We start from the raw sequence: 16,860 nt of genomic DNA on the forward strand, positions 1-16,860 counted from the left end.
CAATGGTTAATTGCCCTCCCTGGGAAAAGTCTCCCCCTTATTTCCAGTCCAAATTTGTTTAACTTTCTCTCCCAGCCATTAGCTTGTGTTATGCCTCTGTCGACTAGACTCGGGCGCCCATTATCAAATATTCATTCCCGTATAGGTACTTAGCTTGCACTTGAAGCTAAATAAATTGAGCTCCTTGAGTTGATTGCCCCGGGAAAGTGTAATCTCTCTCACCTCCCCCCCGCCGTATGGGGGCCTGACTATGGGGCAGGTTTTCTGCGCAGCGGCGTTATATCAACATAGCCCCCAGCATACCCAGCGCTGCCCCGACAGGAGGGCTTCTCCCATTGACAGGGCTGCCACGTCCCAGGGAGGAGGAGTGCCTACGCCAGCGGAGAGCCTCTCCCAGGGACATGGGAAGTGTCATTGCAAAGAGCTGCAGTGGCAGAGCTAGAGACAAGCCCCAATTCTTTTATCGTGGTGTCGGCTCTTCTCTGAGCCCTCCAGATTGACATCCCTCTGGGACAGTGGGCACAGAATTCCAGCCCTTCGGCTCAGGGCTTTTTCACTGAGCCGGAGCTGGGCTGTCCGGATTCCCACCCAGAACAACTCGCCTTGCCTCCCAGGGGGCCTTTATTTCCTCCTTCCACAGCTGGGCATGCTGAGAGCTCCTGGGACCTCGTGTCTCACAGCCTGCAGGGACAAAGCAGCCTTGGCGGCATCAGTCCAGTGCCCTACGGGAGTTTTCCCCTCTTAGCTTCTGGGACCTTCCTCCAGAGTCTGTTTCTACTCCGAGGGGGAGTGACACCGCCTCCCTCCCCCCCCCCCCAGTCCATCTCACTCCTGCTTTGCTCTTCCCAGGTGTCTTCGCCAGCAGCCAGTGCAGCAACATCGTGAACCACGCGATGCTCGCTGTTGGCTACGGCACGTCCCAGGAGAATGGGAAGAGCGTTGCCTACTGGCTCCTAAAGAACAGGTGAGGGGGAGGAGCTGGGCGAGAGAGAACTCTTCCCGAGACACTGTTGGGGCACACGCACGTCGGGCTGCACCTGACCTGCTCCCACTGTGACTGTGCTTACCCCGCTCCCATCCCACCCCCAACGGTGTGCGCAAAGGCATCAAAACGCCCTCCCCGGATGTGCTGAACAAGCCTCAGTACTACCGTGCCACTTAGCTACTTTCTCTGCCTGCTCCCTGGCCACTCCTGAAAGGAGAAGGCCAGGCTTGCTAGACAGGTCATTCTGGAGCAAGGTCTTGGTGGAAGCTGCCAGATTTAGTCCATCTGGGTACATCTACACAGCAGGGCTAAAGCTGGAATAAGCTGAGCCACTTGCGTGACGTCAATCGCGCCGCTTAAGTCAAAATAGCTTTTATTGACTTTTGGCGCTGTCTACACAGCAGGAAGTCTGAGAGCTCGTCCCTCCACTCCCCTGACTCCTCGTAAAACGAGGGTTACAGGCAGGGGCGGCCCATGAGCCTAGGCGAGCTAGGCAGCTGCCTAGGGTGCTGCTGGCCCGGGCACCTGATGATGACGTCACGGCTATTGATGGCTTTGCAGGCAGGGGCGCCGATTATGCTGCCCTGCCTAGGGCACCAGCTGCTGCAGCCGGCCTCACGCCGCTCCTGGTTACAGGAATCGGTGTACGAAATCCTCTGGCTCACCGTTATTTTGAAAAAACTGCTTGTAGTGTAGACGTGGACTTTATTTCGGAATAACGTCAGTTACTCTGAAGTAACACTGCTGTGTAGCCAGACCCTTTGTGACCAAGGCAGAGGGCAATTCAAAACGACAGAAGGGAAAGACCCAATGCATATCTGCCCAATGCAGCCGTGTTTGGCCCTGCCAGGCCAGCCAATAAAGAGACCAGATTAAGTCCTGTTGAGGCCCTAAGCTATGTCAAGTTTCAAGAGGCCCCATAGCATTACCAAAAAAAGTATTGTAATAAAAAAGACAATGAACATAGAAATAATAAAGCTTTATATTTGCATAGATACTGGTACGCAGGCGAGGCTGCAACTAAAGACTAGTGATAGTTTGTATTCAGAGGCCCCTAATAATCTGAGGTCCTCAGATAAACAAGCTTCCTTGGCTTGTGCATAAATCCGGCACGATAGCCTGGAGGTCCCAAAATCAGTTGGGTAGAACAGCTGCCCGATGCATCCTTGCCGCTGGCCTCTAGCATATTGGGGCAACTCTTTGGTTTTTTTTTTTCCTCGTGACAATGTTCAAAATTCCTTCTGTTCCCACCCAGATTCTCTCACTTTGACTTTATCTTCCTGCAGCTGGTCTGAGCAATGGGGCGAAAAAGGTTACATCCGCCTGGCGAAAGGAGTCGACAATCACTGTGGCGTGGCCAATCAAGCAAGCTACCCTGTCTGGTAGCCAGTGCTGGGTTTTCCTCCTGCCGCAGGCCTACATACCCGACGGGCTCACGTGTGTGGTTTTGGTTTTTTTTTCTTGATCTTCATCTGCCGGCTGGAGATTCTTCTGCTTCCTGGCAGTAGTTTCTAGGCCTTTCCTTAGCTGCCAAGGACTATGATTTACCTGGGTTTAGAAGCCATTAAAAATGGTGCAGCAAATTGCTCTTGCACGCCTGGGTAAGTCATGCTCAGGTCACGCAGCAGCATGGTGGAAGGTGGCTCAGTGCCCTGTCCGAAGTGTTCCTAAAATAAAGAATGTTTTCCTCTCAGTGGGAAAAGCAGACTTCTTGGGGGTTTGAAAGACGATTTTAAAGACACTTCTCCAGAGGAGCTTGCTATAGATCTTACAAGTTTAGCTCCTGCGCTCTGTCCCATTCATCTCTTTAACTGAAGCCTTCGGAGCCGGTGCCAAATGGGCTGGTGCCAAACCACAGTGACAGGCCTGAGAGGTGTAGCAGTATCTGTGACCTGAGTCGGTCGCTATTATCTGAGCACTGGCTTAAGGGCAGGCCCTGTCCCACATGCCCTGTGGAGCTGGCTTTCCTGAAAAGATGCATTTACATAGCAACCAAAGGGGAACAAATCAAGAAGCAGCATAAATAGCTTCCGTTATGTGTACTCTTGGGCTGTGTGTGCTGTAGCTGTGGAGAAAGGAAGTGATTAGAAGCCCATCACATTCGCTCTCTAATTTTTCATTTGCTTTGTGGGGGACAGGGTAGTTTGCAGTGCAAGTCTACCCCATGCACACAGTGTGGCAGGGCTACTCGGTTCTAGGGTTGCCAAGTGTTCTGTATTCACGTCCCCCATCCAGTAAACCCCCCCCCCCCGAAAATACCAAATACAGGACTATGCAGCACTTTAAAGACTAACAAGATGGTTTAATAGGTGATGAGCTTTCGTGGGCCAGACCCACTTCCTCAGATCAAATAGTGGAAGAAAATAGTCACAACCATATATACCAAAGGACTATTTTCTTTTTTTTTATTGTTACTATTTTCTTCTGGCCCACGAAAGCTCATCATCTAATAAACCATCTTGTTAGTCTTTAAAGTGCTACATAGTCCTGTATTTTGTTTCAGCTACCCTAGACTAACACGGCTACATTTCTATCACCAGAAAATACCAGACATGTAAAATGTCCGGTATTTCCTGTTTCCCTAGGACAGAAGCCTGGTGGGGACAATTTTTTTTCCCTGCTGTGTCGGGGAAGAGCAGGGGAATGAGGCGCGTGGGGTCATTTAAAGGCGCAGCGTGGTTATATTGGTTTTTTTTTTTGCTCAACTTTAGTCCCCCACTCCCTTTTTTTCCTCAACAGAATTGTGTGTGTGTGTGTGTGCGCGCGCGCGGTATTTGGGGTTAAACCATCAGGCAACCCTACTCAGGTCTGGTCCAGCTGCCCCTCTGGCAGGATGACAAGAGCTGGCAGGCCAAAGTTGAGGGAGCGGCATTACCGCTTTGTCTGCCAGCCTGCAATGCTAGTGGCTTAGATTTGGCTCACCTGCTTCCTGCAACAGCCGGACAGAGGAACGGCAGGGCCCAGCCTGAGTGCTGCTGCCACAGGGTCCCCTGGCTCAGTGCTGCAAGCGGTAGCTGCCATGGTGTGTGGGGGAGGAAGGCGAGGGGTGGTTGTTTTACACTGTGTTTTTACCTAGCAATGGTAATGTCTGAGTAAGGCAAAAGGAGAGTGCTGTCCGTGGCTGGAACTGGAAGGCAGAAGACCAGAGCACCTTGGGCTGGTCAGAGACTTGTTCTATGCCTCAGTTTCCTGTCCCCAGCAGGTGGATGCTAATACTGGCCAAACTCCCCCCAGCTCCTGTTGCAGTGAGGTCTCATGCTCCGATCCCTTTCCCATCAGCCTCCTGTCACTCCCCACCCATTGATTGTGCTTGGGCCAAGGCCAGAGATGCCTCTGTTCGAGAGAGAGTTCTCGGCTGAAAGCTGGACTCGGGGACGGAGCCCCCCTGGGGAGGGCAGTGCCAGGGAACACCAATGAAGCCAGCAAGTCTAGTGCTGTGTGCCTGAGCCTGTTCCTGGCTGTCAGTGCCCCCAAGGAGCAAACGGCTGACACCCTCCGCACCCGCCCATGCAAATGGCAGCCGTCCGCCCGGATCCAGGCAATCTGAACAGCATCAGCATGTGTGAAGGGCAAGGGGAGCCACACTGCTGCTCAATGAGCCTTTTTATGGCTGTGAAGTTGTTCCAGCCCATTCTCAGGCCGCGGTCGAAGCTGCCCTGCTCCTCCGCAGCCGCGTTGGACAATTTGCTTTTGCAGCACGACTCTCAGCCCAGCTGGTGTCCTTCATGCTAAGCCTCCGGAGATTTATGAGCGAATTAGCAGCTCCTTCAGCTTTATTTGCCCCGCACTCTATGAAATCGCAAGCTGCACTTCGGGTATAAATCAAGCATTGCGCAGCTGGCGGCAGGAACAGCGAGGAGATTGATTTCTGCGCTTCCAGCCAGGAGAGCTACTCTCCACCGCACCTCTGTCAAAGAGCAGCCAGTCCTGCAGGTTTAGCAGGGGGCCTGGGCTAGTTAAGCTTGTTGTATGAGCCGGAGCCAATGGACAGTCACCTGAAAGCGGTGAAGGGGAATGGAGGGAAGAGAGAGGGTTTTTTTATGATTGTTTTATGGCTTTGGGACAGTTGTGGAAATGAAGTGTCACCAGCCCTGCAGAATGAAAGCTTCTCTTTACAAAACACTAGAGCAGGGGTTCCCAACCTTTTTCGGTCCCTGTACCACCTTGGCTTTTGGTAAACCTGCCCGTACGCCCCATTCAATTTGAAAGGAAATACATTCTACACTCTAGAATCCACAACTTTTTTCACTAACACTACTACTTTTGGACTAATTCAATTAGGATAATTAGTTATTTACCAAATATTCCCCGTACCCCCTTGACAAGCTTCTCGTACCCCCTGGGGGTACGCGTAGCCCAGGTTGGGAACCCCTGCACTTGAGGATTTACCCGGCTTTGCGTCCTTAGTAGGGATGTTAAATTGTGAGTAATCAGCTAATGGAGTAGCTCATGGAATTTCCATCAACTACTCAATTAGTTGATAAGGGGGAAAACTGCAGCACCGCAGAGGGGTTAGCTCCCGGCCCGGGTGCTGACCCTGCTGTGGCTCTGCCTTTTAAATGTATTAAGAGCTGCCAGGCGGCTCTTAATACATTTAAAAAGCAGACGTGCAGCGAGGGGACTGGGAGCTAGCTGGGAATCAGCTGATTCCCAGCTCATGCCTGGTCCCCTGCTACACTTCTGCCTCCCCTGTCAGCCCGGAGACGGTGCTCGGGGGAGCCAGCTTGTCCCCTGCTTTCCCCCCCCCCCTTGTTGCCTCTTGGATAGACAGCAAGGGCGGGGGAAGTGACTAGTATATGCTTATCGGCTAGTCGCTTACTTCCCTAGTCATTGGAAAAAAAGCAAAGCTTATTTAGCTATTTCAATCATTGCACTAGGGTGAGGCTGAGGATTTCAGTGGGGGAGAGAACAACCCCAGCCCTCCCACCGCAGCGGTTCGGGGACTACTGAGAAGTGCCTGTCCATTACCGCTGCAGCAGGTACAGCCGGGGCAGAGGGACATGTCCCCTAGCTGGGAGACAGTCAAACTCTCTTGCCAGACCCCTTCCTTTCCATGTTATGAGCAACATACCATGGTCCTGGGCCAACCAAACCCTGACCTTGCTTTAAGTTATGCAAAGAGGAAAGCGGCACACAGAATTTGGTGGTCCTAGCTTGTACTGTTTAGGAGGAGGTTTTTAAACAAAGGACTCAGAGACAGATACACATTTCTAAAATCTACAGTAAGAAGCTTCTCTTCTGGTGTATGGCCAACATCCTGACCTGCGGGGTGAAAAGGTATGCAGTTCAATCCCCGCATGTAGTGTTTTCATAGCTGTATTGGTCTCAGAAAATTAGGGCGAGAAGCTGGGTGAGGTAATATTTATTGGACTTCTGTTTGTCCAGAATCTCACCCATTCACACCCTGATATCTTGCAGGTCCTGTGACATTCCCGAAGGGCATCATGGCACTGACTAAACCCGTGGCATTCCTATGGTATTGTTCCTAGAATAAGATCAATGTCACGATGCCCCAGGCCACCTCCTGTGTGCTTGGTGCCAGTGCTGGCAAAGAAAGTAGTCACTGTGGCAGACGGAAAACGCCGTCCCTGCTGCACGTAGGGTGCCGCTGCTCTACAATGGTGCACGCATTGCTGAAGAAAAGCTGTCCCCATGTCTCCGCTTCACACCAGGCAAACATTGTGGCCATTCTGGTGCTGCACAAGCCCTTCATGGTGCCGCTAAGCAAACAGCGCCCCACCCCCGTAGCCCCTTCCAATGTGCTACTACAAGCGGCCATTGCTGCTGCAGAACCACACCGAAGTGCCTCTGTGCAAACACTGCTGTGCAAAGTCGCACACCTGCCACACTGCAGTGTCAGTTGTGCACCTAGTATGCAAACGCCACCACCCTTGTGCTTGCCCTGGGTCACCACCCTCATGCACACGTAATCCCCCTCACACCACGCAGGTGGGGATTGTGGGAGGGGGCCCTGGCCTCCCCTTGCTCCCCTGAGGCCTGCAGGGAGTAGAGAGAGAAGATCCCCCAAAGGGTTAATCTGCCACCCTGGCACCTCTGCCCACATCCAAGATGGCGGCTTGAGGATGCTGCTCACGTGGTCAGGCTCGCCCTCGTTCTGAATTGACCCCTCCGGCTCGCCGTAGGCAGGCTGCTCTTCCAAGATGGCGGCGCCCACCGGAGCAGGCACCCGGTGGCTCTGGGCCGGGCTGGTCCCCGTTCTCTTCCTGTTCGCCGCGGCCGACGAGGGGCCCAGCACGGCCGAGTTCGACGTGCGGCCCGGCGGGATGGTCCATTCCTTCTCCCGGAGTCTGGTGAGGGGGAGGGGGGTGGGCGCGGCGTCCTGATTGGCTGAGCCCCACGTCGTTCAAACAGTCCGCTGCTTGGATTGGCTGAGAACCAGGGCGGGATGATGAGGCGATGTGAGGGACACGAGGGCGGGGCGGGCCGCTTCCGGCCAAGTGGCGCCCAGGAGGCAGGCTGAAGGGGGCGGGGCATGGGGCTTGTAGCCCCGCCCCCATGCCTTAGTCTGCAGCCCCTCCCCCAACTCCAGTGGAGGGGTTTGCTGCATGCCCCCCCACAGGGGATGCTGGCACTGGGGGTGCTGGGGGGGGGGCAGCTGCACCCCTTGATTGACGTGGCTTCCATCCTAGAGGGGTTCACACTCAGCACCCCACTTAGCGTTGCCCCGACAACCAAACACGCGGCCCCTGCCCTTTCCCCGCAGTCCCAGCCCTGCCTGGGCTCCTCGTCCGAGTCCCCTGGTGCCCCTGCACCCGCCCTGCTGCTCGGCAGCGTCTCTGCTCTGATCGCCAACCACCAGCAAGGGCCTGTCCCCACTCACATCCTCCTGTGGCTGAGCCCTGCAGGGGCTGGGGGGGCCCAGCCTGCAGAGCGGAACTCCCACTGCATGGAATGGTAGAACCCCAGGGCTGGAAGAGACCTCGGGAGTCCTACCCCAAAGCAGGACCTACCCCAACTCAATCAGCAGAGTCGCCACGTTGAACTGGACTATACAAATCAGCTGCAGCGCCCAGATGACTTGCAGTAAGGCCCCTGCTTGGGCATAAACCCAAATAATCTTAATCTTGTACATGTGGGAAACGGGGACAATGCCACGATTAACTGATAACCAGTAAGCCTAGGCTTAATCTTGTTGACACACATCCGCCCCTTGCTGCCTCAGTATCTAATAGAGGCAGCAGCATGGGGGGAAGCTACCAGGAAGACGCTTCTGTCCGTTGTGGGCCCGAGCTCTACACAAACAGAGGCTGCTCCGCAGTTCACGGAGCAGCAGTCCGAGGTCCCCGTGGACAGAAGCTGCTCCACAGTGGGGGCTTCTGCTGCTGCAGAGCAGTCTCTCAGACCCGCCTAGCCCCCCGTGGACAGGGACTGCTGCCACCCTGTACTGCTGCCTCTATATTGGAGACAGCAGTGCGGCGTGGCAAACAGCTGAAGCTGGTTTTGAAACTGGCTCCCCTTGCAGACCAGCTCTTGCCTCTGTATCAGAGACAGCAGCGCAGGGTGGCAGGGGGCTCCCTGGGAGTGGGGCCAGGAGCTCACTGGCTGCCAGCCCCGAGGAACTATCGAATAGTTGTGTAACTGATAAGATTTCATGCAGTTTTGCAGCTATTCAATTACATGATATCTTACATCCCTAGAAACAATTATAGCCACGTTCGGGGGGAACTGTAAGTACTTCACGACTTCTCACGCTTGGAAAGAAAATGTAAGGGCTTTTGGCAGCTCAGAACCTAAATTCCCCCAGCTTCCTCAAGTGAGATACGTTTTGTACAAAGCCAAGCAAATTGCTTATGCTCTACAAATAGCTAGTAACATTGTATATCCTGTTTGAGAGAGACTGCTGACTTTTCTCTGCTGTTTTCAAGGGGGATTACACCTGCTCATTCACATATGCTTCTCAGGGAGGGACCAATGAGGTGAGTTATTTGAACACTTGGTTTAAGAAATCCTGACACAGACTCCATGACAGTAGAACAAGAAACCTCCCAAGAGGTCTGTATGTCAAATGACTTTGTTCATCATTTTTCGGAGACTCTAGTGAATAGTAGATTTTGTCTACGCTTGTAAGTTTGAAGCGCAGCCGCGGCAGCACTTTAACGTGGCAGTGTAGTCACAGCACTTGGGCTGGGAGAGAGTTCTCCCAGCACTGTGGGTAAATCACCACTACGGGGGGAGCAGCTAACAGTGCTGGGAGCCTGTTTATACTGGCGCTTTCCAGCGTTCACAACCCTAAGCAAGAAAGTTACAGCCTGGTAAAGTGGCAGTGTAGACAAGCCCTGGTGTATTTAGATTCCTAGATCTTACAGTGTAGGAATAAGGAACGATTGCATCTCTCTTCCTGTATGTAGAAACTCTCTTATAAGAAACCTGTATCACAGCAACCCAAAGTGTTTAAAAATCTTGAGAAGCCCTGTGAAGAAATTACAGGCGTAAATTAATAAGTGTTGGGCCTTTTTCATTGCCTTCTGGTGGTTGTGCCTTTAGGATTTGGCTTTTCTCCACAACCACAAGGACTAGAAACTTGCCTAAAAAAAAGAAAAAGCCAAGAATCTCTGGTAATTCCCTGACTCAAGGAGCTGGAGCTTTAAAAGATCAAACAAATATCATGAGTTAGAAACACTGCATGTCTGCATAAGAGGTTTGTCTGTTTTAGCCTCACCTACGGACGAGGGCTGGGTGTGCTACACTAAGGCTTTGTTTAGTAAGTCCTGGCTACCTATAAAGCTTATATCACTTGTAGTTTGTTTTTCTATTTTTGGATAACGGTTGGTGTCTCCCTAGAATAGCATGGCATTTTCAACCTCCTTACTGGTGCTGGGGGAAGCTATGTGCAAATAACCAGCAAGCTCCCTGCTCTTAAAGGGCATGTCAATGCTAGGAAACTCTTTTGAAATAACTACATTTGAAATAACGTGTGATTTAACAACATTGAAATAGCGTGTCCCTACTATGGGAGAGCCTCAACATGAGTCCGAGGCAGGCTCTGTTATTGTGGACACGGTACTTTGACTTAGAGACCCAGGAAGCACTGGGGAGTAATTACTTCAAATGACTCTGGGGAGTTGTTATTTTGAAACAGCAGCAGCAGAGCGTCTACATTACCGCCATTTTGAAATAACTATTTCAAAGTAAGCGTTATTCCCCAAGGAAAGCGGGAGTACAGATTTTGAAATGACCAACTTGTTATTTCGAAATAACGGGCTTGGTAGTGTGGACGCTCCGCTTATTATTTCAAAATGGGGGTTATTTCAGAATCACTCCCTAGTGTAGATCAGAGTAAAGAGACTTGAAGACTTTGTGATTGTTTATATTGCAGTAGTACATAGGCCTAACTCAGATCAAGGCCCCATTGTGCTAGGTCCTGTACAAACAGAACAAAATGACTTTCAATTCGTGTGCAGCTTCCTCTGGAGAAGGATCAGCCCCAGGCCCTCTTCCTGTAGCATGAACAGGGTCGTTGCTTTTTCAAAGGGGGGAGGCTTCTGCTGCTCCATCCAATTATTGGTTCTGATAAGCAGCGGAGCTAGAGGAAAGAGTGTTTCCTGAGCCATGGGCAGTTAAATGGCAAACGGTGTGTAATTGTGTATGTGCTGTTGTACATGTTGAATTTGTAATGAACAAGATGTCAGGGCTCACGCAATTTTACTTTCATATCTGATGTTCATAGCCCAGAGGTATCAGGGCTGTGAACTGCCAGGCCCAGAAGTGCCTTGGCTGAAGCACAAAGTAAGCACGGTCTTTTGTTTGACAATCATATTGGGCCCTTCTCAAGTTTTTTCTCCTCATGCAATAAAATTGCAATCTGAAGAAAGTGACTTTCAAGTTTACAAGGTTCACCTTTCTAATGAGATCCCTCCCCTGGAATGTCGGTTGTGTTGGTGAAACAAAATGCAGGACTATGTAGCACTTTAAAGACTAACAAGATGGTTTATTAGATGATGAGCTTTCGTGGGCCAGACCCACTTCCTCAGATCAAATAGTGGAAGAAAATAGTCACAACCATATATACCAAAGGATACAATTACAAAAAATGAACACATGTGAAAAGGACAAATCAAATTTCAGAACAGAAGGAGGATGGGGGGGTGGGGAGGCAAATGTCTGTGAGCTATAGAGGTGATAATTGGGGAAGCTATCTTTGTAATGGGTAAGATAGCTAGATCCTTTGTTCAGACTCAGGTGTAAAGTAGAGAGGCTTGTGATGTGCTTAGCTAGTACCATTGCTTTGGGCATGACTGTAACTGCCACCCAGGTTTACTGTTCAGACCTCTTCTCTCCACAGCGGTGGCAGATGAGCACTGGAGTCAGTGAAGACAACAAGCTCTTCTCCTGTTCAGTGTGGAGGTGTGTGGAGCCTTTTAAGAGTGTGCCTTGTTCTCTGTACCTCAGCCCTTGAATTCCCTCGGCTCTCCGTCTTCAGTTCTCCACAGACCCGCTCTGTTTGGAAGACTCGTTCCCACTTTACACTCTCGTGCAGAAGTCTGAAGGTTTGGGGGTAGTTAGGTAACAGGTTTGCATCTGTTAGGGCCTATTTTAATGCCAACTGTGGCCCTTCTTGTGCGGTAGCTGGGATCTTCTGTGCCAAGGCCTGGTTTACACTAAAAAGTTAAGTCAACCTAGTTACATTGCTCAGGGCCCGTAGCAACTTAGCTATGCCGACCTAACCCCCAGTGCAGAGATGCTGGAAGTAGGGGTGCTGCAGCACCCCCTGGCTTGAAGTGGTGTCCGTTAAGTACATGGTTTATAGTTTAGTTCAAGGGCTCTCAGCACCCCCACTACGCACATTGTTCCAGCACCCCTGCCCCAGCGTAGACACTGCTAAGCCGACAGAAGAATTCTTTTGTCGACCTAGCTGCTGTCTCTCGAGATGGATTGCCTATCCCCTCCCCTCGGCACAGGTAACGTCTGCACTGAAGCACTCAAGTCCACATGAGCCTTCAGACTTATCTGGGAGCCAGGATTCAAGGTGTAGATAAACCAGTCTGGAGATCACACACTTTCATGCCAGATGGTATTTCCCCTTTTCAGTCCCTCCCTAGTGTGATGAGGCCATGAACCCCTGGATATTACTGTCCCGGTTAAATAAATACACTGGTAGCTGGTAGGGATGTTACATATCGGTTAACTGAATAGTCGAGTAACCTCATGAATTCTTATTGGCTAGTCAACTATTCTATAGTCCCGGGGGACAGGGCTGGCAGCCAGTGTGCGCCGGCTCCACTCCCGAGGAGCCCTCTGCCAGTCTGTGCGGGGTACCAGGCGAGAGCTGGTTCACGAGGAGAGCCAGTTTAAAAACCAGCTCCCCCCATGGATCGGCTGCCTGTCACCCTGTGCTACTGCCTCTGATACAGAGGCAGCAGTGCAGGTGTCCAGGGGAGTGGGGGGTGGAAATGGGTGTAGTCTATAGCATTAACCTATACGCTTTTGCTTATGGGATAATCGGTTAATCGACTACACTAGTACATCCCTAGTAGCTGGTTTGCAGAATGACCATTCTTGGAGTCCTTGGTCCCAGATTAGCCTCGCTGGATTCAGGTTAAACCCTGTGCCCGTTATTAAGGGGCATTTGTTCCCAAAGGAATCTGCGGGCTTCCGGCAGCCTCCTTAGATTGGGGGCAGTTTGTAAACTCCACCATCTCCCAGCCTTTTCCCACTCGCCGAGATACAGGAGAAAGGTGAGGTCCCTTCCTGAAGGGACAGTACATGCTGTGATCACTCTCCTCGTATCTCTGTCCTTTCTTGTGCTGTCCCAATTCACATCAGGGACAACCAGCCCCCAGCAGACTGCTGCTTCCTTTCAGAGCCCCGATTGGCCGGTAAGAGAGACACCCTTGTCCGGGAGCCTGAGCGTGATGTCTGTAATGCTCCCACCTTGTGCTAGCTGCGAAAGCCGCAAACACAATTCCGATCCCTGTGCCCCCAAGTGTCAGTGATGGTCTAATCGCCGGGCCAGCAGCGTGCTCCTGTTCTGTCTCTGCACGACCTTTTCCTTCTTTCAAAGTCAAAGACTGTGCTCTTCCTTTGCAGGCCCCAGGGAAAGTCTTATCTCTTCTTTACCCAGTTTAAAGCTGAAGTGAAAGGAGCAAAGATAGAGTACGGCATGGCTTATGTAAGTCCTGGCTGATTACTTTGAATGGGCATGTGGGAGAGGGGCTGCAAAATAAGAACGATCAGACAGCTGTACTATAAAATGTGTACGACGAGGTCATTGCTCTGTGGCGCACTTAAAGCGAGGGTCTGGTCAGAAACATGGCTACAAAGGGGCCCTCGCACAGCGTAAAGTACCTGCTCCCGGAATGGTTTTGTCTGGTTGCTGGACGCCAGTTGGTACTTTTGTCAGTAGCTCAGAAGCACTGCTCTTCTGCATAGGGAGGGGGAGGGGACTTGTGAGCCAATCCATCCACTCATCCATTGTGCGGTAGGTAAAGCCTCTGATGGACCCGCTAAGAGATGCAGACGGTTTCTAGGGAACCATAGAAATTAGAGCGAGAAAAGACCTTTCAGTTCGGTGATTTGCAGTTGCTCCGATATTGGCAGCCCATTTTCCAACAGAAACAAAGTTCCTTCCCTCCCCCGCCTCTTTTTATGCAGCCATAGAGCAGTGGCCTTTTTAAGCATGAGATCACTTTTTGAATTTAAGTGCAATGCAGGATCTACCTCAGTCCCAATACCCCTGCCCCGCCTCCTTCCCGCCCCGTCTCCGAGGCCCCGCCCCTGCTCACTCCTCCCCCAGCCTCACTCACTTTTATCAGGCTGGGGACAGGAATTTGGGGTGCAGGAGGGGTTCAGGACTGGGGCCAGGGTTCGGAATGCAGGCTCCAGCTGGGTACCACTTATCACAGGAGGATTCTGGGTGGTGATGCAGGGGGCTAAGGCAGGCTTACTCCTACCCTGCCACTGCACCACTCACAAAAGCAGCCAGCAAACTCTTTCTATTCCTGCCCTCCTCTGGTCTATGGAGATGGGGTACAAGGTGGAGGGAAGGGCACCCTGTGATCAGCACCCCCCCTTCCTCCTGCACAGCAAGCAGGAGGCTCCCACAGGTGGAGGGCAGCTCCAAGGCAGAGGGCAGGAGCAGCACGGCAGTGCTGAGAGGGGCAGATGAAGTGCCGGCACTTAATAGTCTCCCGGCCAAACCTATAGGATCACCTGACAAAGGCTCCAAGATCTACCAGTAGAGCCTGATCTACTGGTTGGTGACCCCTGCCATAGAGAAAGGAAGGGTGTGCATGAACCCCCTGTCCAGTCCATTCCTCACAGCGCACTCCTGGCCAGGCAGAATTGTCCCTCTCCCAATTCTCAATGACTCAAATCACGCGGCTTCCCATCGCCTCCCCAGGGGGAAAATTGTAATAGGAGCGAGGACAGATTCCCAGAGATTGGCCTTTAAATGTGCTTTGCCAATGTAATCCCTTTCCTCTAGTTGTTATAAGCTGCAGGAGCCCAGGCAGTCTTTGGCAGCGAAGCCAGTTGATGGGTTTGTTTGTTTGTTTAACATGGTTGCTCTCTGGATTAGCTCATAGGGTAAAAATTCTTCCTTCCCATTTCAGTCCCAGGCTGCAACCGGTGGGCAGAGCGACGTTCCCTTAAAGGCAGAGGAATTTGAAATCACGGAAACCACAGGTCTGTAGCATCTAAAGAGAAGAGTGTGAGAGGGATTCCTGTGGGGGATGAGATCACTTAGCCAACAGGAGAGAAAGCTCTGTGTCTTTGGGGAACGGGCATCTAGACTAAATGCAAATAGGCAGCAGGAGTCGGGAAAGAATGCCTCCGCTACCCAGGTGGATGGGAAGTCTCCCGACTCCTGGAGGATTCAGAGTCCCAGGTGGCGTATTAATAGCAACAGTGGATCATGAACTCTTTGGGGAAGGAACAGTCTTTTTGGTGGTTGGCTGTCTGGCAACTAACAAAACGAGACCCCGACCCGTAGCTGGATCACTCTCTGTATGTGCCGTGGGACTGATTTATTAATAACCTCTGGCACTCTCCACATGTTGAAGGTGATCAGTGCAGCTCAGTTTTCGATTTACCCCCTCGATCTCTTGGAAGGAAGCAGGGATTCAAACCATCCACTGACTCCCTGCTTGTGTGTTTTCTCTTTCTAGTGGCTCACAAAGAAGGCAAGTTCCGCTCCGAATTGTCCAAACTAGTGATTGTAGCGAAAACGCTCCATGACGAGTTGTGATCCGGAGACCAAGAGATGGGGCTTGTCTTTCGGCTGGAGATGTGTGATGGATAAAGGGGACTTTTTTCTTAATTGCTGGGTGTCTAGGGTGTTCTTTCCTCTTTCCCACCTAGGAGTATGTCAGGGTCCAAATATGAGCTGGACTCGGAGGTGTTAAGATAGACACCCTCTGTCTTGTGTCAGAGTAACCATGTGCCTGAGGTGCTGGAGGGCTTTGCAGCTGGAGACCTCCGATATTCTTGATTTGTAGCCAGCCATTCTGTTGCCTGCTTTCTGCTCCAATGATTAGCTGAATACAGCAAAGCTCTCCTCCAGCAGTGTCTTCTTATCTTCCTCGCTAAGCAGAGCAATGCAGAAAGATAAGGAGCGGGATTTAAGCAAGACTTGCTCAAGGAACGTAGTTAACGCTTTGGATTTCTGTCCAGGAGTGGGACAAGGACTGATTCAAGGGGTAGCAGGAGGGGGGGTGCAGAACCAGCCAACCCCATTCACTTTCCTGCTTTGGTCACCAAAGAATAGCATTTGGTGAGCTGAAAAGGAAACTGTCCCTGTTGCCCGGGTCTGAATTTGGCACCTTGGCATAAGAAAAGCAGAGCTATGGAGGCCACATGGGCCTTGTTTATTCTGATACGACACGGATATCCATCCAGTGAGGCAGCCGTTATTCTGTACAGTTCCAGGCCTATTTTCGTATCTACTGAAGTGATTTTCTTATTTAGTCTAATAACTGTGAAGGAATCGAGAATTCCCTTCATGTGTATAAAAACCAATAAAGCATCATGTCTCCAAGTTGGCTTTGATCTGTCCCTCCTGCTGTTCCAGCTTCTTACTGTCTCTGAGTAGGAGCCCAGAGTGTGGAATAGCCTTTGCTCTTCAGTTTGACATCCAATCAGCAGACGCCTGCAGATCCTTACGCTGGATCTCCGTGGTTGGGAGGACATAAGAACGGCCACGCTGAGTCAGAGCTAAGGTCCATCTAGCCCAGGGGTGGGCAATAATGTTTTACCGGGGGCCACTTTAGAAATTTTTGAAGTGGCTCTGGGCTGCACAGGATGGGGCGGGGCCTCAGGCGGAAGGGGCGGGGCAAGGACACTTCCCTGGTTCCCCACCCACAGACCATAATTGGTCTGGCGGTGGGGGAGCACGAGAAGTCTTTGCCCCCCCCACAAGTTCCCCCTAGGCGCCCATGCCCCTGGTGGTGGGAGGAGACTTCGTGCACTCTCCCTTCAGCCCTCAAGCCAATCAGTGCTTAGAGGTGGGAGAGCGCGCAAAGTCTTCTCCTGCCCTGCCAGGAGCGCGTGAAGTGCCACGCTCTCCTTGTGGGGCAGAGAAAACTTCATGTGCTTCCCCCCCACCCCCAGACCCTGATTGGCTTGGAGGCAGGGGAGTGGCAGGGCCTCTGCAGGCTGGATGCACCTGCTTGGGACAGATCCAGCCCACGGAGGCCCTTTTGCCCACCCCTCTCTAGCCCAGTATCCTGTCCTCCGACAGCGGCCAGTGCCAGCTGCCCCAGAGGGAGGGACCGAATAGGCCACCATCAAGCGATCCCTCCCGCCGCTCATTCCCCGATTCTCACACCCTCCCTGCCCATCCTGATTAATAGCCATTGATGGGCCTAACCGCCACAATCCTATCTAGGGAGCGGCTGATGTGTCACAAGAGAAAGGCC

At 51.9% G+C, this 16,860-nt stretch overlaps 2 protein-coding genes and 1 long non-coding RNA gene across 3 annotated transcripts in view; 2 read left to right on the plus strand and 1 right to left on the minus strand.

The window, feature by feature from the left end:
* LOC102463027 (procathepsin L-like) overlaps positions 1-2,678 on the plus strand; it is a 15,392-nt gene extending 12,714 nt beyond the window's left edge. The window contains exons 7-8 of the mRNA XM_075903061.2: positions 850-964; positions 2,272-2,678. Of these exons, the coding sequence (XP_075759176.2) occupies positions 850-964; positions 2,272-2,371 (215 nt within the window). The 3' untranslated portion in view covers positions 2,372-2,678. The remainder of the gene's footprint in view (positions 1-849; positions 965-2,271) is intronic.
* Positions 1,946-7,218, minus strand: LOC112544295 (uncharacterized). Its single transcript, XR_003087632.3, has 2 exons — positions 7,080-7,218; positions 1,946-3,050 (listed from the first exon to the last, which is right to left on the minus strand). It is a non-coding gene; the product is annotated as an uncharacterized LOC112544295 (long non-coding RNA).
* On the plus strand, positions 7,107-15,980 carry MYDGF (myeloid derived growth factor). Its single transcript, XM_006110521.5, has 6 exons — positions 7,107-7,296; positions 8,872-8,922; positions 11,289-11,350; positions 13,034-13,115; positions 14,557-14,629; positions 15,112-15,980. Exons 1-6 carry the CDS (start codon positions 7,147-7,149, stop codon positions 15,189-15,191), a joined length of 498 nt encoding a protein of 165 aa, XP_006110583.2. The 5' UTR covers positions 7,107-7,146; the 3' UTR covers positions 15,192-15,980.
* Positions 15,981-16,860: the final 880 nt, after the last annotated feature.

This window comes from Pelodiscus sinensis, chromosome 32 (assembly GCF_052426305.1).
Source record: "Pelodiscus sinensis isolate ZL-2025 chromosome 32, ASM5242630v1, whole genome shotgun sequence".
Classification (NCBI taxonomy): Eukaryota; Metazoa; Chordata; order Testudines; family Trionychidae; genus Pelodiscus; species Pelodiscus sinensis.

Bases quoted from the DNA above. Each gene is read 5' to 3' on its own strand.
- MYDGF (XM_006110521.5), top strand. From the start codon at position 7,147: ATGGCGGCGCCCACCGGAGCAGGCACCCGGTGGCTCTGGGCCGGGCTG. The intron at 7,297-8,871 runs GTGAGGGGGAGG...GCTGTTTTCAAG, and splicing joins ATTCCTTCTCCCGGAGTCTG to GGGGATTACACCTGCTCATT. The intron at 8,923-11,288 runs GTGAGTTATTTG...TTCTCTCCACAG, and splicing joins CTCAGGGAGGGACCAATGAG to CGGTGGCAGATGAGCACTGG.